Source organism: Gobius niger, assembly GCF_951799975.1.
Source record: "Gobius niger genome assembly, chromosome: 9".
Lineage (NCBI taxonomy): Eukaryota > Metazoa > Chordata > Actinopteri > Gobiiformes > Gobiidae > Gobius > Gobius niger.
This window is the reverse complement of record NC_136860.1, coordinates 36,358,933-36,384,192: the sequence shown is the minus strand read 5'-3', so window position 1 is coordinate 36,384,192 and position 25,260 is coordinate 36,358,933. Positions and strand designations below refer to the sequence as shown.

The 25,260-nt window shown below is 39.6% G+C and overlaps 1 protein-coding gene across 1 annotated transcript in view; it reads left to right on the top strand.

Moving 5' to 3' along the window:
- enox1 (ecto-NOX disulfide-thiol exchanger 1) overlaps positions 1-23,890 on the top strand; it is a 162,036-nt gene extending 138,146 nt beyond the window's left edge. The window contains 7 exon segments of the mRNA XM_079563424.1: positions 748-871; positions 2,419-2,660; positions 6,092-6,199; positions 14,968-15,024; positions 15,990-16,092; positions 21,467-21,552; positions 23,745-23,890. Coding sequence (XP_079419550.1) covers positions 748-871; positions 2,419-2,660; positions 6,092-6,199; positions 14,968-15,024; positions 15,990-16,092; positions 21,467-21,552; positions 23,745-23,876 — 852 coding nt within the window. The 3' untranslated portion in view covers positions 23,877-23,890.
- The last annotated feature ends 1,370 nt before the right edge of the window (positions 23,891-25,260 follow it).

The following is a 25,260-nucleotide window of genomic DNA, read 5'->3' as shown; positions in this document are numbered from 1 at the left end:
TTCTTGTTACAGGAAAAATGAGCATGTTTTTAGCAAATTTATCTGAACAAGAAATGGCTCGATTTTATTTCCTAAAATAAGAAAACTGCTCGGTAAAACATTATTACTTTTTTAGGGAAAAAATAAGAACGTATTTCTTAAAGTGAGACATTTTTTACTTGCTTAGAATCCACTTTGTGCAGTGGAGCTCCGTCAGTGTGAGGTCATCTGCTTCACTGGAAAAACAGAGGCTGTTAATACATTACAATGATGATGAAAAACAGGGTTCCACTGCTCTGTTTGTTCTCACGTGTGTTATTGTGCTGATAGACAATGTGTCTGGATACAAAACCTCGACCGAGATTCTCAATGTTTTACGCTTGTTTTCCTAGTGTAGCCGTGTTCTTTGCTCCAGTCTGGTCCACATCCGGCTCAGTGCGAGTTAAAGCTGCATGTGCCTCTTTCAAAAGGGAGATGATTCCTGTAGAAGTGGCTAATGCCTCAGAATAGCAATGGCCTAATAGAGTTTTGAAGGTCACAGAGGGAATCCTTTTACAGAGAGAGAGGGAGGGAGTCTGCACTTACCCGCTTACAAAGTCATAGACCTTGTAGTTTTCATTCTGGCTGATCATCTTGATGTCACACTATAGCTTTTTTGTGAAATGCAATCATAGATAAGTCCCTGTACTCTCTTCAAACATAGAAAAAGGACTCAAAAGGACAACATGTGTAGCTCAAGGCCCTGTAATGCTGATGTTTGTGTGGCAGGAGCTGAGAAACGCCCACAGTGAGGAGCTCATGGGCATCCGGCGAGAGGAGGAGATGGAGATGTCGGACGAGGACGCAGACGCAGAGGAGCTCACGTGCAAAAGGATCCGCATCGAGCAAAACGGTGAGGGAATAAAACCCTCGACCCACTGCGTCCCACACACATCCAGTCTGAGCAAAGCGGAGCGCGGTCGCCCTGCAGGAGCGAGACCGAGAGGAGCTGTTTCTATCGCTGAGTGGATCATGTGTTTAGACCTCGGGCGCAAAAAGGAAAAACTGACTCTGTCTCTGCTGCTTCTGCCAAAGAAAACATGTGGATCGACACTTCCGCCTGAAAAAAGGCATACCGTAAATGCTCTAATATGGTCCGGGGCCTTTATTTACTCCAGGGCATCAGGACCAGGCCTTTATTGGAACCAGGCCACAATTAGAGACAGGCCTTTATTTCTATTTGAGCAAAACGGACGACCAGGAAAACGAAGAAAAATTACATTTGTGTCCATTTGCACCTAAAATATTAGGTTCATTTATTAATGAACATTTCAAACCCTCTTATTTTGTCGGGACAACAGGAAGTGTTTCGTTGCTGTTAGCGGAGCTTTGACATCAGTGTCACTGCAGGTTTCTGTTTCTGGATTATTTGTTGTTATCTTGTGTAAAAGGCGAGTTTAGACGGAGCGTTTGTGTTTGTGATCGATCATGAGACTGACCCGAGAGAAGACGAGACGCTCGCGCTGATGGGAGGAGTTATTTTGAGGCGTGGGACTGACCTGCACACGGAGCAGCTGGACGTGCTTTGAAGACGCGATGGAGACTTTATTAAAACCCTGGAGGGTCATAAACATTTGCCCTGTTTCCAAATATGGTCACAGGAGGTTTGAAAAGTGGCTAAATCTGTGTCAAAGAACCCGGCCTCTGTTAGACCCGGCCTCTGTCGGAGACCCGGCCTCTGTCGGAGACCCGGCCTCTGTTAGACCCGGCCTCTGTCGGAGACCCGGCCCCTGTCGGAGACCCGGCCCCTGTTAGACCCGGCCCCTGTTAGACCCGGCCTCTGTCGGAGACCCGGCCTCTGTCGGAGACCCGGCCTCTGTTAGACCCGGCCTCTGTCGGAGACCCGGCCCCTGTCGGAGACCCGGCCCCTGTTAGACCCGGCCCCTGTTAGACCCGGCCTCTGTCGGAGACCCGGCCTCTGTTAGACCCGGCCTCTGTCGGAGACCCGGCCCCTGTCGGAGACCCGGCCCCTGTTAGACCCGGCCCCTGTTAGACCCGGCCCCTGTCGGAGACCCGGCCTCTGTTAGACCCGGCCTCTGTCGGAGACCCGGCCTCTGTCGGAGACCCGGCCTCTGTCGGAGACCCGGCCCCTGTCGGAGACCCGGCCTCTGTCAGACCCGGCCCCTGTCGGAGACCCGGCCGCTAAGGGAATACAGGACAGTATTAGAGAATTTACGGTAGTTCGTCAGTGGCTGAACACTTTTGGGGAAGTTTCTAACTACGATTAATCAGAATCAGAATAGTTTTTATTGCCGTTGTTTGTAGGTTTCCTCCAGGTTCTCCGGTTTGACTCGGTTTCTGGTCGTTCTTGTGATTCCTGTGTCCGTCCCCGTGAATCCAGAACTCTCCTCAGTCTCCACAAACGTCTGAATCCTGTTCTCGTGTGTTGTGAATGTCCAGGCGTGCAGAGCCAGGCGTCTCTGCGCGAGGAGAACGACTCGCTCCGGTGGCAGCTGGACGCCTACAGGAACGAGGTGGACCTTCTGAGGAGAGAGAGCCGCCCCCGAGGCCCCGAGGAGGAGCACGGACTCACCCAGGGACTCAACCACGTCCTGAACCACGGACTCATCTCCAACCAGGGGCTGAACAACGCGGAGGTGCAGATCCAGCAGCTGCAGCAGAGCATGCACCACCTGCAGCAGGTAAACTAGTCATTAGGGTTCCACCTAACCTTCCAGTTTCCATCATCCCTGATATTGTGTCATTGGAAACAGCAGCGGCTCCAGAACAAACTGCATTACTTTCAAAAGGGAGCCACTAGGATTCTCACCATTATAAATATGTTGTGGTGCCACTAAAACTGAAGGAGCAAACATTTCAAAAAAGGTTGTAAAGCACCCTTTTGCAGCTCTGTAGATTCCAGCCTGATTGGACATGAATACAATGAAGGTTGTTTCTAGTTTTTGACAGACACATGAAATAATATTTTTCCCCACATCCTCTGATCGTCCCTCTGAGGGTGTTTATTAACAGCGTGTTCATCAATATTGCTTTCTGAGTTCATACGACAAGGATGTGAACACAGCCGATGGAGGTGCACGTGAGTGGAGCTCCACTTCTCCACAGGCGTCACCTCCCCAGGACAACGCTATCTTAAAGGAGCTATCCTTGATTTTTTAATTTTCTGTTATTGGGATAAATGTGTTTGTCCTTTAGTATGTGGCAAAAGCAGACATTTATCCAGCCTTTTGAACAGTCATAAAATGTCAGGCCAGTAGGCATTTTCTACAGTGACGTCACGTCACTGTAGAAAAGTGTATTCTCTCCGCATTAATATTTGTAATTGTTGTGGGGGTGAGGTTCCATTCATGGGCAGCTTGGACAGAAAAGGTGGTTTGACCAAAGAGGCTTTTCCTCAGAGGGATGAGGCAGTCGCCCCTCGCTGCTGCTCTGGTTCTCCTGAGTTCTGTTGATCCGGTGTGAATGAACTGTCTGAGCGGAGGTGACGACAAACCATCATTATAGATGAGGCAGAGTACAGTATTTAATTTAATTGGGGGGTATTTTCAGCATTCTTCAAATTCTTGAACACATAGCCTTTTCCGATCTCTCAGGTGTACTGTGTATTTAGGGCCCTGAGTCTGAAGTTGCTTGCCCTTAGTTTAACCTGTTTAATGCATCTTACACTTCCTTTTTAAATAATAAATAACAGCGAGTCTTTCTCATAATCCCTCTGTCGGCCGCCGCAGAGCTGAGCCTGATTTGACTCGTGTCTGTGTAGATTAGAAGTGACAGCAGCAACAGAACGAGCCACCAGCCGCAACCTTCCTCTCTCCCACACTCGCCTTCCTCTCCCTCGTCTTTCTGTTAGAAAGCTGGACTAAACCGAGGCCACGGTGGAAACATCAGGGCACAAAAATCACAACAAGACACACAATGGGATGAACAGACAGAGATGATTGAGTTGAGGAAAAGGTGCAGGTAAAAAAGAGAGTTCTTTTCTGTTCCCTGGTGGTTGTTTTTCTGCCGTTCAGCTTCCCGACTCCCCGCTGTGACTGTCACTCACTCATCTGCTCCGACAGCCTTCACACCTTCAGTTCAGAGCAGGAAAAACATCTACATTCAGAATACAATGTTATCTCAGTGTGCATTGTTATGTTATATTATATGCATGACTTAAAACTTACACAGTTGGCGATTAAAGCAGTATAAGTAACGTGTTTATCTTAATAAATCCTTTCCTAGTCCCTGTGGGGGTGATGCAAGTGTTTATGGGACGATTGGAGGGTCTTTCAGCGCCCCCTGGTGTCTCTGGACAGAAAACCGTGTTTGCAACTCGACTGCCACCGGACCGGAGTCACCAATACACACTAATGGAATCACGGAGAAGAAGCTAAAAGGCTAACGGGCAAAGCTAACTGCGGCTAGCGTCACTTTTACCCCTAAACTCCCGCCTGAACCGAGCACATTTTCTCCAGTTTGGCTTTACCCCAATCCAAAAGCTTCTGGGAAAAAAGGTGTGAAAATAGCGACAGAACTGAGACGAAAACAATGATGGAAATGTGACAAAAAAGTGACGAAAAGTTGACGAAGAAATGACATAAATGTGATTAAAAAATGATAAAAATGACAAAAAATGGACAAAAAATTGACGGAAAAATTACACAAAAAAAAGACCAAAAAATTTGACAAAAAGTGAAAAAAAAAGTGAAGAAAAAGGAAGAAAAAAATTACAAAAATGAGCTGAATACCCCAAAAAAATGTGAGGAAAAAGATCCATTTAGATGAGTTTTGTAGGTCTTTCAAATGAGGTGTTACACTGGCCTACAGGATTTGGGTAAAGCTGAACTGGAGAAAATGCTCTCGGTTCAGGCGGGAGTTAAGAGGTTAAACAGTATTTACAGCCAAGTTTGAGTGAAAAAAATTATCTCCATTGTGTAATTGGATGAACAGTAACCCTCTGTCCCTTTGTCGTTTCTGTCAGCGTAGGATTTACTCTCACGGACAATTAATCAGTTAAGAAATCGTAACTTGCTACGACACCTGCAGTTGCGCTTATGGCCTCTCGGGGAAGTTAGTTCTTAGTACTGCTTTAAAATACTTGGTAACAAAGTTTACTGCCAAGTATGAAAAAGTTTATAGAGTGAACTGTTCTTTCATAGCTGTGCAGGAAGAGGGACAAAGACACAGTTGTTTTCGGTGATGGAGGGGGGGGGGGGGGGGGACCTCACTCAGGGGGGGCTGAGGAAGCACGAGGAACGATACTTGTGGCAGTGTTTCCTCTCACACACCCCTCTCCCATCTGCAAAATCAGCAGAAGCCTTTTGTTATGTAGCACTAATCGCTGAGAGTTAATAGCTTCTTTATAGAATACAGAATAAAATGAATATTAGAGGGGCTAGATGCCATTTTATGTTCCCTACTGCCACCTCAGGTCATACGTGTAACTGGAGCTTCTATATAAAGCTCATGCATGACGGCACTTCGGACCTGAATTAACACCTTTTTGAGTGACAGCCCAGGATTTTAGAGGCAGTCGTGGTGAACAGGTCTGGGCACTACACCTTAGGACATTGTTGGAACATGTAGGGGGAGGAAAATACTTAATTTTAACATGTTTAAACTCTGTATAGTCCCTTTAATGCTAAAGTGCAAATTGGCACAATGAACATTACTTGCATTAATTACTATTAATGCTAAAGAAAGAAGAAGACTGGCCCTTTGTAGGTGACAAAATCCAACCCATTTTGCTGTGGTGTTAGCATTAGTTACAGGTAGCACAGCTTGGACTTTGGTTGGTCCAGCCCCATGTAAACGAGGAGATGCATGTGAGGCTGCCGTCAGACCGCTCTCAGTGCTGCTTGTAAACCACGCCTCAGTCCTCTCTCTTTAATAAGCGACTCCCTCTGGAAGATCACCATAGTGCTTAAAGCTTGTGCTGTCTTGCGCCCGGCACACGATCTGGCCCGGGATGTTTGTTTCCCACACACACAGACTGTTTGCCCCAAAGCAGATGTTTAAACCACATTGATGCATGACAAGTTCACTTTCTTTCCAACGTCCTCCATCAACAGACCGACATAGACCTTCTCTGTTTTGTCTAAACCTGTGCTGTGTTTGTGTGTGTTTGCAGCAGCTGCTGGGTCTCCAGGAGCAGCTGAGGAGCAGAGAGGACGAGCTGGAGCAGGCCAGGGAGGAGCAGAGGGCTCTGGAGGGAGAGGTGCACTGCCTCACAGACAAGGTACTGAAGAAACCAGCACTAAACCAGGGCTAAACCGGGACTAAACCAGGACTAAACCGGGACTGAACCAGGACTAAACCAGGACTAAACCGGGACTAAACCAAGACTAAACCAGCGCTAAACCAGGACTAAACCAGGACTGAACCAGGACTAAACCAGGACTAAACCAGGACTAAACCGGACCAGGGTTACCTCAAATCAATGTCTATAAAGAAATAACAAACTGTACTTTAACTGATCCCACTGTGAGCACTACAGCTGCTACGATAACAAAACCTAGACAAAAACAGACAAGAGAAAGATGAAATATTCACCACGATTGACTTAAATGTGTCTAACAATTTGAACATCTGCGAGACGGCTTCATGGTGTTGGATGGAAAGCAAAAAGAAGCAAAAAAGAATGACCTTGTTCGGATTAAAAATGGAGGGGAAGGGATGGAAATGTGTTTTGCAGATACAGAGCCGTGGGAAGGTGTTTTAGTTAGGGGGCGCTGAGGGACAAAATGTACCCCCGAAATACTGTTTCTGTGCATAAATCCTATGTATTAACCTCTTAACTCCCGCCTGAACCGAGAGCATTTTCTCCAGTTCAGCTTTACCCAAATCCTGTAGGCCAGTGTAACACCTCATTTGAAAGACCTACAAAACTAAACTGATCTTTTTCCTCACGGCAGATTTTTCTTTCATCACTTTTTTTGTCGGGCAGTCGACTCATTTTTGTCACATTTTCGTCAAATTCTTCGCATTTTTTTGTCAAATTATTCTCGTTTTTTTTGTCAATTTTTTGTCAATTTTTTGTCAATTTTTTGTCAATTTTTTGTCAATTTTTTGTCAATTTGTTGTCAATTTTTTGTCAATTTTTCATCATATTATTAGCAATTTTTCGTCCATTTTTGTGTAAATTTTTCGTCCATTTTTTTGTAAATTTTTTGTCATTTTTTGTCAATTTTTGGTCACTTTTTTTGTCACTTTTTTGTAAATTTTTTCTCACTTTTTGGTCAAATTTTTGTCCATTTTTGTCCATTTTTTGTCCATTTTTCGTCAAATTATTAGCAATTTTTTTTCAATTTTTTTGTCACTTTTTCGTCTAATTTTTGTAAATTTTTATCATTTTTTGTAAATTTTTTGTCACTTTTTTTGTAAATTTTTTGTCATTTTTTGTCAATTTTTTCTCACTTTTTGGTCAAATCTTTGTCCATTTTTGTCAATTTTTCGTGAAATTATTAGCAATTTTTTTTCAATTTTTTTTCAATTTTTTGTCATATTTTTGTCATTTTTTGGAAATTTTTTGTCACTTTTTCCTCGAATTATTCGCAATTTTTCTCACTTTTTGTCAATTTTTTGTCAATTTTTTCTCACTTTTTTGTCAAATTTTTCTCCATTTTTGTCATTTTTTGTCAATGTTTTCTCACTTTTTTCACATTTTCATCCTTGTTTTCGTCTCAGTTCTGTCTCTATTTTTACACCTTTTTCCCAGAAGCTTTTGGATTGGGCTAAAGCTGGAGAAAACGTGCTCGCTTGAGGTGGGAGTTAAGTGGTTAATATTGCCTTTAGTTCACAAACTATCCACCAGGGTTTCCTGCAGCGCCCTCAGCACCCTGGGTTCCCACGGCCTTGTGCAGATGTAGTTTCCAGATGGAGGTGGAGCATGTGCAGAGGAGGGAGAAGGACGCTGATGTCAGAGCGAGGCCTGAGACCGAAGGGGAGCAGCGTGGCTTGTTCTGTTGACGACACACGGATATTGTTGCTAACTCGAGCCTCGTAAAGCACTATAGTCTCTGTTTGATGAGCTCTACAGTTGCTCCATAGATTTGTAACGTGAGCTGCTCCGAGCGATTAGCGCAACACCGTCAGCCTCTATTTCCCCCACGTAAACAAAATGGCTGCCAAAGGAGGACGAAAGACTTTGTGAGCATTTCTGCACACGTTAGCATGAGCCGTCCCGCTAACGTTCTCAGTGGCTTTTTTATGTGAGGGCAGTGAGCTGTAAATGGGTCGGATTTTTTTTCATCACTTTTTTTGTTGGGCGGTCGTCTCATTTTGTCACATTTTCGTGACTTTTTTGTCACTTTTTCGTCAAATTCTTTGCATTTTTGTCAGTTTTTTGTCATTTTTGGTCCATTTTTTGTCGGTTTTTTGTCAATTTTTTGTCATTTTTTGTAAATTTTTTGTCACTTTTTTGTCAAATCATTCACAATTTTTCGTCAATTTTTCATCAATTTGTTGTCACTTTTTTGTCAATTTTTGTAATTTTTTGTAATTTTTTTGTCAATTTTGTGTCAATTTTTTGTCGATTTTTCGTCAATTTTTTGTAATTTTTTGTCCATTTTTTGTCCATTTTTTTGTCATTTTTTGTCATTTTTTGTCAATTTTTTGTCAATTTTGGTCATTTTTTGTAAATTTTTTGTCACTTTTTTGTCAAATCATTCACAATTTTTCGTCAATTTTTTCTCACTTTTTTGTCACTTTTTTGTCATTTTTTGTAAATTTTTTGTCACTTTTTTGTCAAATCATTCACAATTTTTCATCAATTTTTTGTCACTTTTTTGTCAATTTTTGTAATTTTTTGCAATTTTTTTGTCAATTTTTTGTCGATTTTTTGTCGATTTTTCGTCAATTTTTTGTAATTTTTTGTCAATTTTTTGTCCATTTTTTTGTCATTTTTTGTCAATTTTTTGTCCATTTTTCATCAAATTTTTCTTACTTTTTTGTCAATTTTTTGTCAATTTTGGTCATTTTTTGTAAATTTTTTGTCACTTTTTTGTCAAATCATTCACAATTTTTCGTCAATTTTTCATCAATTTTTTGTCACTTTTTTGTCAATTTTTGTAATTTTTTTGTCAATTTTTTGTCGATTTTTTGTCAATTTTTGTCAATTTTTGTCAATTTTTTGTCAATTTTTCATCAAATTTTTCTTACTTTTTTGTCAAATTTTTGTCAATTTTGGTCATTTTTTGTCAATTTTTTGTCACTTTTTCGTCAAATTATTCGCAATTTTGACCTGGGACCGAAGGGGAGCAGCGTGGCTTGTTCTGTTGACGACACACAGTCTAACGTCCCGGATATTGTTGCTAACTCGAGCCTCGTAAAGCACTATAGTCTCTGTTTGATGAGCTCTACAGTTGCTCCATAGATTTGTAACGTGAGCTGCTCCGAGCGATTAGCGCAACACCGTCAGCCTCTATTTCCCCCACGTAAACAAAATGGCTGCCAAAGGAGGACGAAAGACTTTGTGAGCATTTCTGCACACGTTAGCATGAGCCTAATGTTCTTTTTATGTGAGGGCAGTGAGCTGTAAATGGGTCGGATTTTTTTTCATCACTTTTTTTGTTGGGCGGTCGTCTCATTTTGTCACATTTTCGTGACTTTTTTGTCACTTTTTCATCAAATTCTTTGCATTTTTGTCAATTTTTTGTCATTTTTGGTCCATTTTTTGTCGCTTTTTTGTCAATTTTTTGTCATTTTTTGTAAATTTTTTGTCACTTTTTTGTCAAATCATTCACAATTTTTCGTCAATTTTTCATCAATTTTTTGTCACTTTTTTGTCATTTTTTGTAATTTTTTGTAATTTTTTTGTCAATTTTTTGTCGATTTTTTTGTCGATTTTTTGTCGATTTTTCGTCAATTTTTTGTAATTTTTTGTCAATTTTTTGTCAATTTTTTTGTCAATTTTTGTCATTTTTTGTCCATTTTTTGTCCATTTTTCATCAAATTTTTCTTACTTTTTTGTCAATTTTTTGTCAATTTTGGTCATTTTTTGTCAATTTTTTGTCAATTTTTTGTCAAATCATTCACAATTTTTCGTCAATTTTTCATCAATTTTTTGTCACTTTTTTGTCAATTTTTGAAATTTTTTTGTCAATTTTTTGTCGATTTTTAGTCGATTTTTTGTCAATTTTTTGTCAATTTTTTGTCAATTTTTTGTCAAATCATTCACAATTTTTCGTCAATTTTTCATCAATTTTTTGTCACTTTTTTGTCAATTTTTGAAATTTTTTTGTCAATTTTTTGTCGATTTTTAGTCGATTTTTTGTCAATTTTTTGTCAATTTTTTGTCAATTTTTTGTCAATTTTTTGTCAATTTTTCATCAAATTTTTCTTACTTTTTTGTCAATTTTTTGTCACTTTTTTGTCAAATCATTCACAATTTTTCGTCAATTTTTCATCAATTTTTTGTCACTTTTTTGTAATTTTTTGTAATTTTTTGTAATTTTTTTGTCAATTTTTTGTCGATTTTTTGTCGATTTTTCGTCAATTTTTCGTCAATTTTTTGTCAATTTTTTGTCAATTTTTTTGTCAATTTTTGTCATTTTTTGTCCATTTTTTGTCCATTTTTCATCAAATTTTTCTTACTTTTTTGTCAATTTTTTGTCAATTTTGGTCATTTTTTGTAAATTTTTTGTCACTTTTTTGTCAAATCATTCACAATTTTTCGTCAATTTTTCATCAATTTTTTGTCACTTTTTTGTCATTTTTTGTAATTTTTTGTAATTTTTTTGTCAATTTTTTGTCGATTTTTTGTCGATTTTTTGTCGATTTTTCGTCAATTTTTCGTCAATTTTTTGTCAATTTTTTGTCAATTTTTTTTGTCAATTTTTGTCAATTTTTGTCCATTTTTTGTCAATTTTTCATCAAATTTTTCTTACTTTTTTGTCAATTTTTTGTCAATTTTGGTCATTTTTTGTAAATTTTTTGTCACTTTTTTGTCAAATCATTCACAATTTTTCGTCAATTTTTCATCAATTTTTTGTCACTTTTTTGTCAATTTTTGTAATTTTTTTGTCAATTTTTTGTCGATTTTTTGTCAATTTTTGTCAATTTTTGTCAATTTTTTGTCAATTTTTCATCAAATTTTTCTTACTTTTTTGTCAAATTTTTGTCAATTTTGGTCATTTTTTGTCAATTTTTTGTCACTTTTTCGTCAAATTATTCGCAATTTTGACCTGGGACCGAAGGGGAGCAGCGTGGCTTGTTCTGTTGACGACACACAGTCTAACGTCCCGGATATTGTTGCTAACTCGAGCCTCGTAAAGCACTACAGTCTCACAGCTCTACATTTGCTCCATAGATTTGTAACGTGAGCTGCTCCGAGCGATTAGCGTAACACCGTCAGCCTCTATTCCCCCACGTAAACAAAATGGCTGCCAAAGGAGGACGAAAGACTTTGTGAGCATTTCTGCACACGTTAGCATGAGCCGTCCCTCTAATGTTCTCAGTGGCTTTTTTATGTGAGGGCAGTGAGCTGTAAATGGGTCACTTGGTCTGAGCGCAGCTGCATTAGGACAGAATGGACCTCTGTGTTTTTTATTCTGAATGAAGGAGCCGCACTGACCGCACTCTCTCCTCCACACAAACCAGAGCTAAACTAAGATTAAGCCGGGACAAAACAGCAGCTAAATCAGGCCGGAACAATGCTATACTAAATAGAAATGCACCGATCCAGCCTTTTTGCTCCTGAGGCTGATACTGGGGGTTTGAGTATCTGCTGATATCGGATATTATTATCAGAGCCGTGGGAAGATGTTTTAGTTAGGGGGCGCTGAGGGACAAAATCTACCCCCAAAATACTTTTTCTGTGCATAAATCCTGTTTATTAACCTCTTAACTCCCGCCTGAACCGAGAGCATTTTCTCCAGTTCAGCTTTACCCAAATCCTGAAGGTCAGTGTAACGCCTCATTTGAAAGACAAAACTAAATGGATCTTTTTCCTCATGTCAGGTTTTTTTTCATCACTTTTTTTGTCGGGCAGTCGTCTCATTCTTGTCACATTTTCGTGACTTTTTTGACAATTTTTCGTCAATTTTTTGTCAATTTTTGTCATTTTTTGAACATTTTTTTTTTTTCACTTTTTGTCAAATTTTTGTCAAATTTTTGTCACTTTTTTGTAATTTTTTTGAAATTTTTTGTCATTTAAAAAAAAAAGTCAATTTTTCGTCAAATTTTTCGTCAAATTTTTCGTCAAATTTTTGTCAATTTTTTTGTCAATTTTTTGTCACTTTTTCGTCATATTATTAGCAATTTTTCGTCAAATTTTTATCATTTTTTGTCAAATGTTTGAAATTTTTTGTCATTTTTTGTACATTTTTTTGTCACTTTTTTGTCAAATTTTTGTCACTTTTTTGTCAATTTTTTGTCAATTTTTCGTCAATGTTTTCTCACTTTTTTCACATTTTCATCCTTGTTTTCGTCTCAGTTTTGTTGCTATTTTCACACCTTTTTCCAGAAGCTTTTGGATTGGGGTAAAGCTGGAGAAAATGTGCTCGGTTCAGGTGGGAGTTAAGGGCTTAATATTGCCTGCAGTTCACAAACTATCCACCAGGGGGTTCTGCAGCGCCCTCAGCACCCTGGGTTCCCACGGCGTTGATTATTATGCTGTGAGTGGAAAAGTGAATGGACGTCTTCATTGTGAGATCAATACAGTCTTATCTTTTCTTGCAAACGAGGTTATCAAATATCTGTAATAAAAGAACATCAACAAGGATCAGAGCTTTTCTACATTAATATCCTTGTATATACGATGGCCTTTAGGTTATATTAATATAAACAATTCATAAAAAGTGATCAGATCATTACAACTTATTCTTTAACCCCTTAACTCCCGCCTGAACCGAGCACATTTTCTCCAGTTTGGCTTTACCCCAATCCAAAAGCTTCTGGGAAAATTGTGTGGAAATGGCAACAAAACTGAGACGAAAACAATGATGAAGATGTGACAAAAAAGTGACAAAAAAATGACAAAAAATGACCAAAAAATGACAAAAATGACAAAAAATGACCAAAAAAAGTGACAAAAAATGACAAAAAAATGACAAAAAAAATGACAAAAAATGACAAAAAATGACAAAAAAATGACAAAAAATGACGAAAAAATGACAAAAAATGACAAAAAATGAAAAAAAAATGACAAAAAATGACGAAAAAATGACAAAAAATGACAAAAAAATGACAAAAAATGACTAAAAAATGACAAAAAATGACAAAAAAAAATGACAAAAAAAAAAAAGACAAAAAAATGACAAAAAATGACAAAAAATGACAAAAAATGACAAAAAAATGACAAAAAATGACAAAAAAATCCAAAAAAATCCAAAAAAATGACAAAAAATGACAAAAAATGACAAAAAAAATGACAAAAAATGACAACAAAATGACAAAAAATGACTAAAAAATGACTAAAAAAATTACAAACAAATTACAAAAAATTACAAAAATTGACCAAAAAAATGCAAAAAAATGACAAAAAAAAATGACAATTATCCCTGTTGTCACTATGAATGAATGAATATCTGATTTCATAATCTATAGGCAGGTTAGTCATTTATATTATGTTAGAACATGTACATTGATTCAACCTTCAACCCCAGATTGTGGTGACAGTGTTTTAGATTAAACACGGCTAAAGGTCGTGTGAAAGTTTCATTGCTGCACTGCAGAGGTGGGAGTGAGTCACTAAAGGCAAGTCTCGAGTCAAGTCCAAGTCAATCGGTCATGGGGTCAAGTCAAGTCAAGTCAAGTCAAGTCAAGTCAAGTCAAGTCAAGTCAAGTCAAGTCAAGTCAAGTCAAGTCTTGCTTAAGCCGGCAAGTCACCTCAAGTCAGAAACGCCAGCGTGTCGACTTTTCATGTGTTTAATCTTAAAAATAACAAGTGTTTTCTCAAGATACCGTAAAATTTAGGCTAAAATCAAACTCATCAATCAATCTCATGGATTTGGATTTAAAGTCTAATTAATATTTAATCACCATAAAATTCAAACTATATATATTTTAAATGCTCCAGTCTATGTACAAAATTGCTGGGACAGCATTTTAAGGAAGGGGGCCCAGGGGGGCGACTTAAAAAGGAAAAAGAAACAGTCTTTTAAACATGAGCTGCTTTTCCCTGCACTGAAAGATAAATATAAAACAATATTTTTATTTTTGTTTCTGGCAGTTTTTCTGTCAGTGGTTCCCCTGTGCTGCCCCAGCCCCTGTATACTCGGATACACCCCTGCTCTGAGGCCTTCAGTCCCGCTGTCACTGGGCTGTGGCGGATGCGTAAAATAACCTCTAAATGCTGTAAACTTTGTGTGATCGAATTAAAACATGGAAAATCCCCAAGATTCCTGTAGATGAATCAGCTCTGACATGGTGGTTCTGGAGGCTCCGTCTGCGCTGTAGGTCCAGCCCATTGTTTCAAACGTTTTCCTGTCCGTAAATCTCCTCCTCTTCACTGTCTTTACAAAACTTTTAATGCAACCAAAGAAACACGTGGTATTTCCTCCTGCCTTTAGCACTGTATTGATCAGACGCTCTAAAACTGAACACACATGTGGATAATCACCATAATGTAAACAGAGATGCGCCGCTTTTACCAAATAAATCCTGATCTTTCGACAGTTTCACTCAGATAAATAAAAACTATAAAGTCACAGCGAGTCATTGAGAGTCACTGGCCTCAAGTCCAAGTTAAGTCTCGAGTCAAGTCAAGTCTTTTTGCAGCTTTGGTCAAGTCAGTCTCAAGTCCCGAAAATTGCGACTTTCTCGTCATGTGACTCGAGTCTCCCACCTCTGCTGTGCTGTGTCCCATTTTAGAATAATGGAGTTAAATTTGCACTGACTCCAAAACTGCCCCAGACAGATGTTGTGTCACTAAACTCTGTCTCCAGATGAAACAGTTTGTGGTCTTCGCTCTTAACACGCAGATGCTTTTCCTCTGTCGGGCAGCGCAGACCTCTGTGTTTCTGTTGTGAATAAACATTTCCAGTGACCGGACATCTCTCTCCTCAGCTGCTGAATAACAATGGGGAGGCCGTGGAAATCACCAACACGGAGCTGCAAGAGAAGGTACGAAACAAACCACTTTCATCTGACGTCTTTTTCTGTAACCCAGGCTTCACTTTTTTCTAGGATTACCGTAAATTCTCTAATACTGGCCTGTATTTCATTAGTGGCCGGGGCTTTTATTAGAAACTATAGCAGTATAAATATTCCCCATGTTATGAATTTGTCTCATACTGGTGTAAATGAAAACTCACGTGCAGGAAGTAACAAACTGAACCCGGGCCGAGGGCGACGCTGCGGAGGAGCTGATCCGAGCGTAACTTTGACACAGATTTAGCCACTTTTCAAACCTCCTGTGACCATATTTGGAAACAGGGAAACAAATGTTTATGACCCTCCAGGGTTTTAATAAAGTCTCCATCGCGTCTTCAAAGCACGTCCAGCTGCTCCGTGTGCAGGTCAGTCCCACGCCTCAAAATAACTCCTCCCATCAGCGCGAGCGTCTCGTCTTCTCTCGGGTCAGTCTCATGATCGATCACAAACACAAACGCTCCGTCTAAACTCGCCTTTTACACAAGATAACAACAAATAATCCGGTCCGCGGTAAAAACGAAACAGAAACCTGCAGTGACACTGATGTCAAAGCTCCGCTAACAGCAACGAAACACTTCCTGTTGTCCCGACAAAATAAAAGGCGTCAATGTTCCAGCCGCTGGGAGAGGGTTTGAAATGTTCATTAATAAATGAACCTAATATTTTAGGTGCAAATGGACACAAATCTCGTTTTCCTGGTCGTCCGTTTTGTTCAAATAGAAATAAAGGCCTGTCTCTAATTGTGGCCTGGTTCCAATAAAGGCCTGGTCCTCGATGCCCCTGAGTAAATATAGGCCCCGGCCTATATTAGAGCATTTACGGTATGTTTTGAGACAAAAACACATCTTTGTTATTTGAATGCTAAGCTCAATGACGTCTCCTGATTCAAACAGATGAATGTGTTCATGAACGAGGAGTGTTTGTGTTTCCTGCAGGTGGTGAATGGGTGTGTGCCGTCCCTGTACCCGTCCCGAGAGCGCAGAGGGGACGGTTCTAAACGAGGAGGCATCGGTTCAGAGAGAGAGGCTCTGCTGCTCGGTATGAACCAAACAACACAACGTTTGTACAGTAGATTATTATAGATGATTTCACAGCCTAATGACTAATGAAAGGTCAGGGCTTGATCTGGAGTTGCTACCGCATTTAGCCGCGGTTAGCGCAGCTTGAGCTGGTGTTAGCGTAACATTTTGCATGTCGCTTACCTTCATAGTTGTGTTTAGCGGTTTCTTTTCTGTTTTAATACAGCTTGGCTCCTCTGAAACAGTCCATAACTCCCACCAGAGGGCAGCATTTGTCCACATTTGTTCTCATCGTGGCTTACAAAACTTTAAAAGGGGGGTGTTATGCAAAATGGACTTTTTCCAGCTTTCCATCATGTTATTCTGTCACTCCCTCATTAAAAACATGGCTGAAGTGTTGCCTTGGCACATTCACGTATTTCTGAGTAATCTGTAAAAACTCTGATGGCGGCCATTTTAGGGATAGGTTTGCCTGAGTCCTCCCAGGAACGCCCCCACCTCCTGGAGACGCCTCCGAGCTTCCGTCATTGACATTATAACATGATGTAAAGCTTGAAACAGTCCATTTTGCATAATACCCCCCTTTAACAGTCAGATTACACACAACAGGCAGAAGTGTCATCGTGAACATGACTTTTCCCAAAAGCTCTCCTCATCTTCTGATCATCACTTCGAGATTTTTTTATCGACAGCTCCGTCTGCACATTCATCATGCTTTCTGTGTTCACATACCAAAGTATTTAACCTCTTAACTCCCGCCTGAACCGAGAGGATCTTTTTCCTCACGTCATCACATTTTTTTTCCATCATTTTTTTGTTGGGGATTCAACTTTTGTAACTTTTAAAAAAAAATGTATTTTTGTCAAAAAAAATTTGTCATTTTTTTATCACATTTTTGTCATTTTTTTTGTCACATTTTGTCAATTTTTTGTCATTTTTTCTGCAATTTTTGGTCTTTTTTTTAATCATTTTTTGTCACATTTTTGTCATTTCTTCATAAATTTTTCATCACTTTTTTCTCACATTTCCATCACTGTTTTCGTCTCAGTTTCGTTGCTTTTTTCACAGCTTTTTTCCAGAAGCTTTTGGATTGGGGTAAAGTCAAACTGGAGAAAATGTGCTCGGTTCAGGTGGGAGTTAAGGGGTTAAAACTGTCCAGAGAAAAGATAAAGTCCCTCCATCTCAAAATGGCTGTTTGGAAGATGTACAAATTTACAATTCCGAGTGTATCTACAATGTCTGTTCATGTGTCTTTCCATGTGGCAAAGTGAAGTAAATTAAGAGTTTTGCAGCACATTTTTCGGATGGTTTGCGTAAATATGGCTTCAACATCGTTATGGAGAAAGTCCCCAGAACAGCAGAGTTTAAAGCTGCTGCTGTGGCTTCTCCCGTCTCTTCTCTCTCCTCTTTGTTCTTCTGGTGTTTGTGAAGCTCAGCGGCGTCTCCTTCTGCACACACAGCAGCTTTATCTAAAACGCTTTTGTTTCCGGCGTCACAGGAATCCATATGCATCGTGCAGTCCGCCACATAAACATGACTCGCAGGTTTTAGACGTGAGATTGTTCCTTTGGCTGCAGAGGACCTTTAACCCCTTAACTCCCACCTGAACCGAGCACATTTTCTCCAGTTTGGCTTTACCCCAATCCAAAAGCTTCTGGAAAAAAGCTGTGAAAATAGCAGCAAAACTGAGACGAAAACAATGATGGAATTGTGAGAAAAAAGTGAGAAAACATTGACAAAAAAAACTGACAAAAAATGACAAAAAAGGCAAAAAAATGACCAAAAAAAAGCCAAAAAAATGTGACAAAAATGTGACAAAAATGTGACAAAAAATGACAAAAAAATGACAAAAATGTGACAAAAATGTGACAAAAAAATGACAAAAATGTGACAAAAAAATGACAAAAATGTGACAAAAAAATGACAAAAAAATGACAAAAAAATGACAAAAATGTGACAAAAAAATGACAAAAATGTGACAAAAAATGACAAAAATGTGACAAAAAAATGACAAAAAAATGACAAAAATGTGACAAAAAAAATGACAAAAATGTGACAAAAAAAATGACAAAAATGTGACAAAAATGTGACAAAAAAATGACAAAAATGTGACAAAAAATGACAAAAATTTGACAAAAATGTGACAAAAATGTGACAAAAAATGACAAAAATGTGACAAAAAAATGACAAAAATGTGACAAAAAAAATGACAAAAATGTGACAAAAAATGACAAAACAATTGCCAAAAAAATGCCTAAAAAGTTAAAATAATGAGTTGAAACCCCCCCCCCCAAAAAAGATGGAAAAAAATCTGATGACCTGAGGAAAAAGCTCCATTTAGATGAGTTTTGTAGATCTTTCAAATGAGGCGTTACACTGGCCTCCAGGATTTGGAGAAAATGCTCTGGGTTGAGGCGGGAGGTAAGAGGTTAATGACTAAAGCTAATTGCCCTGATTCAGACTTGGATTCCTCCTTTAGCTCTTGCACAAACACCTCTTCCTGTCCTGAAGCTCCTCACACTGCCGTCCTTCCCCACAGACCTTCCCTCTGTAGAAAGCAGTATTTTCTCCCAAAGCGGTTTCCATAGCTGCACATTTATCTCTCTTAGCGGCCGCAGAAAAGCTCCACATGAGAAAGTGCCGGCGCTCCTCGCTCTGTCTGCTGCAGCCGACTGTGATATCAGCACCGAGACGAGCACAACACACACACTTCTGATCACAAAGCAACCACAATCTATTCATTTTACATTTGTACGTTTAATGTAGCACACGCCTGCTCCTTCCTAAAGAAAATCTCGTAGATGTTTATCTTAATTTAAAAAAAAGTGCCTCATTGACAGGGTGAGAGGGGTCAAAAGGGTCAAAAAAAATGTGACAAAAAATGTGACTAAAATATGAAAAAAACTGTGACAAAAAAATGACAAAAAATGACTAAAAAAAACACTAAAAATGACAAAAAATGACAAAAAAAAAACACAAAAAATGACAAAAAAGCAAAAAAATGACAAAAAATGACAAAAAATGACAAAAAAATGTGACAAATGTGACAAAAATGTGACTAAAAAAGCAAAAAACGACAAAAAAATGACTAAAAAGCCGAAAAAAATTGACCAAAAAAAACGACAAAAAATGACAAAAACTGTGACAAAAAATGACAAAAAAGCAAAAAAAAAATTACAAAAAAAGGAAAAAATAAAAAAAAGGAAAAAAAAGACAAAAAAGACTAAAAAAGTGTTTTTTCCACTAAACGCTCCATCTCCTCACGTCTCTAAACGGGACCTGGGCATGTTCAGAGACAGCTGGTTCGCAGTGAAATGCTTTTAAAGAATAACGGACTCCCTTATGCACGAGTTGTGATGATCAGATTATGTGAGTTGTTTGTATTAACCCTAGAACACTGTCGCTCACATTCATAACACCATCACTAACGCCGGGGATTTTTACCACAGATAATAGCTGGGTTGCATCTTCTAGAATGTGATGATGTCACCGGACCCAGCAGGGGGGAGGAGCCAGTTTTTCAGCTAAAAAGGAAATATATGAATTAAAAAAAAGATCATTAATATCAGTCACTGGGTCCATGATCTCTCTGTACAAGAGCAAACATGTCGTCACAAACAAAATCATTTTTCCTCCATAATAATAGTCTAGGCCTTTAGAACGCTGTGATGTGACCTGAAACCCAGCAATACACCCGAGAAAAAGTACTTCATCAAAATATATCAAAACACGGCAATACATGACACTTGTGAGTCGTGTTCTTTTATATTAAACTGCGTCTAATAAAGTGAAAGAAAAGCGTCATGAGAGGACCAGATAAAAAGGCTCCAAAATTACTGGAAAATGAGGAATTTGGGAACAAAAAAAGTAAAATAATGAAGATGTAAAGTTGTTTTTTGGTCGAGCCGTTCCTGGACATGTGAGACGTCTCTGGTGAAGCTCAGTGTCCTCGGCACAAACAGCCACAGGAGAGAGAAACTAATATGTCAGATTATAAATGTGTATAAATGAGCCTCTGACTAAAATAACTCTGTGTTTCTCACTCACTGTGAGACACGAACTCTGAGACCGGAGCAAAGCTGCAGATGAAGTCGCAAAGTAAACGTGTCAGTCCTGAATGTCAACCTTAAAGGAGGAAGAGCCTGATTAAATGCATTAACCCTGCCCTGCCTTCTATCACTATCACTGGGAGAAAATCACCCAAACATGTGACTGTAGGAAAAAGTGTGTTTTGGAGGAAAACCCTCAGGCCGTCCCTCCTGGAGCCGCCACCTTAACCTGGAGGAGGGTTTGAGCCTGAATGATCCTGGAGCTCTGTTGTCGGGGCTTCGTGCCCCTGTAGGGTCTCCCAGGGCAAACAGGTCCTATAGGTGACGGGTCAGACAAAGAGCGGGTCAGAAGCTCCGAGAGACCAACAGGCCTGAGAACCATGAGGCCGTCCTCCCGTGGACCCACTACCTGCAAGAGGAGCCATAAGGGGCTGGTGCAATGTGATTTGGGAAACTCCATGGGCTGCCCCCACGACCCGGAAACGGAAAAGGGGAAGAAAATGGATGGATGGACCCAGGCCATCAAAGATGTCAAAGACAAAGCTGAAGCTCAGAGACCCAGGACACTCAGATAAACCATCATAATGAAAATCACATGAATGTATTTGCTCAGGTGAAAACCCCCTGGCCATAGTGTTCTAGGGTTCATGTAAACAGCCTCTCATATACCCAAGTATAGAGTAGAACATCCAGTGATTCTTGTTACATGTTTGTCCATTAGTTTAGATATAACTGATCTGTAACATCACGGCAAGAAAAGATGAGACTTTAGCAGCAACAAAGAGCTGGATCAGTGAGACACGAGCCACAAAGCTGACTCTTAAGCTCAAGTATAAATCAGAACTGTCCTGTTTCTGTTGTCCCGTCTCAACGGCAGCACGAAGAGCACCTCCAAAGCTCCGCTCGGCCAAAACGAGAGGCTGTTTTCATTACGAGTCGGACAAAGGACCTGTTTTAGGGCGAATTGAATTATCAGCGACACAATTCCAGGAGCTGCATGTGCGACTCTTCCCCTTCTCTAACCCCGTCCCGCCTCACGCTGCCCCATCTGTCATCCTTTGTCTCCCCCCCTCACTCTCCCTCTCTCTCTCTCTCTGTCTGGGCCCAAATGAAAGTAGATGGATTGAGTCGGAGCCTGTTACACAATGCTTTTACTCTGGATTTAATATCTGTGTGCCATTGATTTAAAGGCCCCTGGGGTGATTTGTAAATGGATGGGGAGGGGCTGTTAAATGGCTGAGGGGGGCTCTGTCTCTGTCCACAATCATGTAAAACCCTGTATTTTAGAAAACATGAGGAGCACTCCCGTTCAGTGTGTGATACGTCCTGCTCTCTCCTCCACAGGCGTCATGTGCACCTTCCTCCACGTGCATCCGTTCGGGGCCAACCTGGAGTATCTGTGGTCGTACATGCAGAGGCTGGACAACAAGGTAAAGAGCGCGGCCATCTTGGATTTTTCCCGTTGATCCGATCGTCAGGTCCTGGTTTAGACTCGGAAAACATTGTAGACATTAGACAGTGTTCATTTTGACAACATATTTTAATTTAGTTTTAGTTTTAGTCTTTTGATTAAAATGTAGTTTAATTTTAGTCGAGATTTAGTCAAAAAAAACTTTTAAATTTTAGTCTAGTTTTAGTCGACTAAATCAGATTCAGATTCATTTATCGGCCATTTGCAGTTTGAAAAACCACATCGGAAAAAAATGTGCAAAGAGCTCAAAGTGCGATATGTAAAACACATAAAAAGACACAATATAAAAATAAAGTAAAAAAAAACAGAACAAACAATGCCACATTAAAAGCCTACGGGGGTCTACAGAAGGACGGCCTCATGGTTCTATCCGGGCCTGTTGGTCTCTCATAAGGAGCTTCTGAACCGCTCTTTGTCTGACCCGTCACCTATAGGACCTGTTTGTCCTGGGAGACCCTACAGGGGCACGAAGCCCCGACAACAGAGCTCCAGGACCATTCAGGTCAAACCCTCCACCACGTTAAGGTGGCGGCTCCAGGAGGGGAGGGGCTTATTTGTTCTCTCATTGTTTCCGTGTGTCTATATATCTGTCATTGCAATCATTACATTTTGTTGAGAATTTTAACCTCTTAATCTCCGCCAGAACCGAGGTCATTATCCCCAATTTGGCTTTACTCAAATCTATCTTCTTGAAAGATAGTGCCAAAATAGCCACAAAAACAAGACAACAAATGTGTGACGAAAACACAACAAAAGAGCGACAGAAAAGTGAAAAAATAGCCACAAAAACGAGACAAAAACAAGGATGAAAATGCAACAAAAGTGCGACAAAACTGTGACAAAAAAGCGATGGAAATGTGGCCAAAATGTGATGAAAACCCAACAAGAAAGCGATGGAAAAAATGTCAAAACAACGTGAGAAGAAAGATCCATTTAGATTAGTTTTGTAGGTCTTGGCTTTCAAATGAGCCGTTACTCTGGCTGTGACCTTATGGATTTGGGTAAAGCTGAACCGGAGAAAATATGCCTGCACTGCAAAAAGTATTTAACAAGATCAGTATAAACATCTCAGTTTGAGCATAATAATCCAGATTTTAGTTGTTTTGACGAGTTAAGAAGTTGTTGTTCATTTGTCCTGGATTATTTCACTTGTTCTGAGATGTTTCTGACTCGTTTCGATACGTTTCGTCCTTATTTCAGGTCATTTTCTTTGCCAATGGGGAAAGAACATTGGTCTCATCTCATTGGCAATTTTACTTTCTTATTTCAAGCGAGATTTACCCTAGAACTGGTCTGAAATGTCCTCAAACAAGCAAAGTGAACTCGGTCCGATCAGGAAAAGTGTCTAAATGAGTGAAAACCGACAAAAACAAGAAACATTTCCTCAATTCAAGTCATTGAAATTTGACAAAAAAATGACAAAAAATTGATTAAAAAATGACAAAAAAATGACAAAAATGTGGCAAAAAAAAGTGATAAAAAATGGACGAAAAAATGACAAAAAAATACAAAAAATGACAAAAAATATGACAAAAATTTGATTAAAAAATGACGAAAAAATGACAAAAAAATTAAAAAAAACATTTAAAAAATGACAAAAAAATGACAAAAAATGACAAAAAAATAAAAAAAAACATTAAAAAATGGACAAAAAAATGACAAAAATCGGACAAAAAAAATACAAAAAATGACAAAAATCTGACAAAAAAAATGACAAATATTTGATGAAAATTTGACAAAAAAAGGACAAAAAAAATGGACAAAAAAATGACAAAAAGTTAAGAAGTTGTTGGGCATTTGTCCTGGATTATTTCACTTGTTCTGAGATGTTTCTGACTCGTTTCGATACATTTCGTCCTTATTTCAGGTCATTTTCTTTGCCAATGGGGAAAGAAAATCGTTCTTATCTCATTGGCAATTTTACTTTCTTATTTCAAGCGAGATTTACCCTAGAACTGGTCTGAAATGTCCTCAAACAAGCAAAGCAAACTGGGTCCGATCAGGAAAAGTGTCTAAATGAGTGAAAACCGACAAAAATGGTGAAAAATGTGGTGTCAATTTAGTATCGAGGAATTGCTTGTGAGTAGTTGAGTGGTTTTCTTCCTTACAAATCCCTTTTCCCCTTTATAATCTGTTGGTTTTGACCTCCAGGTGACGGCGGCGGAGCTGGAACGCCTGATGCTGCGTCTGCCCGCCATGTTCCGGCAGGAGCTCAGCGGCGTCGGCGCCAACCTGGAGAAACGCTGGAAGTTCTGCGGCTTCGACACTTTGGGGACGCCATGACGAGCGGGAAACGCACACGCGGCGGCGGCGGACACGGACTGACACGTGTGTTTCAGTCGCGTGACGAGTCCAGTCCTGGTGAAACGCTTGAATCTCTGCAGCTTCGACACTTTTGGAGACTCTGGACTCTGGAGAAGAGAACTGAAAGAAGAGACAGAATATCAGCCTGATTTATAAACTAATGTCTATGTGTGAGCTGAGATTACTCTGTGGAATCATGTTTTATTTCTACGCACAGCTCTTGTTGTTCTTCTTCTTTCATTAGAACCTTTTACAAACACGTGCACGCCGGCGGCTCCTTCCAGAATTATTCGTCCAAAGGTGTGTGAGCTTTTCCCGCCCAGAGGAGACACTTCCAGGCTCTGATGCTCCTGCTCGTCCAGAAAAGGCGATAGAGAAGATGGAAGGAATGAGGAAGTAGTGAAATGTGGGTGTAAAGGAGAATATTGAGGAGAGGAAACGGGAGGGACAGAGACCGGAGAGGGCGTACGTGACATAGCACATTTTCTCCAGTTTGGCTTTACCCCAGTCCAAAAGCTTCTGGAAAAAAGCTGTGAAAATAGCGACAAAACTGAGACGAAAACAATGATGGAAATGTGACAAAAAAGTGAGAAAACATTGACGAAAAAATGACAAAAATGTGACTAAAAATGATTAAAATGACAAAAAAAATTAAAAATAAATTGATGAAAAAGTGCCAAAAATGTCATAAAAAATGGACAAAAAATGTGATAGAAATTTGACAAAAAATGACCAAAAAAAAAACCAAAAATGACAAAAAATTGACGGAAAAATGACCAAAAAAAAGGGAAAAATGTGACAAAAAGTGAAAAAAAAGAAAGAAAAAAATTACAAAAAAATTACGAAAATGAGTTGAACCCCCCAAAAAAATGATGGTAAAAATAATCTGATGACGTGAGGAAAAAGACCCATTTACATGAGTTTTGTAGATCTTTCAAATGAGGCGTTACACTGGCCTACAGGATTTGGGTAAAGCTGAAGTGGAGAAAATGCTCTTATTACGCTGTGTTATAACATTGTTTAAACCAGTGGTTCTCAACCTGGGGGTCGGGACTCCCAAGGGGGTTCGCGATACAAATTTAGGGGGTCCCCAGATCATTTAGATAAAATATAAATATTTTCATTAGCAAATAATCTAATGTTTTATTGTAGCATGTTTGTTTGTTTACTTTATTGTCCCCGTAGGGAAATGCGTCTCTGCATTTAACCCATCCTTCGATGCCGCTGGGGCGACCCCGTCAGGAGCAGTGGTCGACGGCCGTGCCGCGCCCGGGGACCCATCTCCATGATGTGGAGCCAGGCTGGTGGTCAGAATCACCTGGCTGGAGGATTCACCTGTTGTGCATGTTTTTAGTGGTAGGGG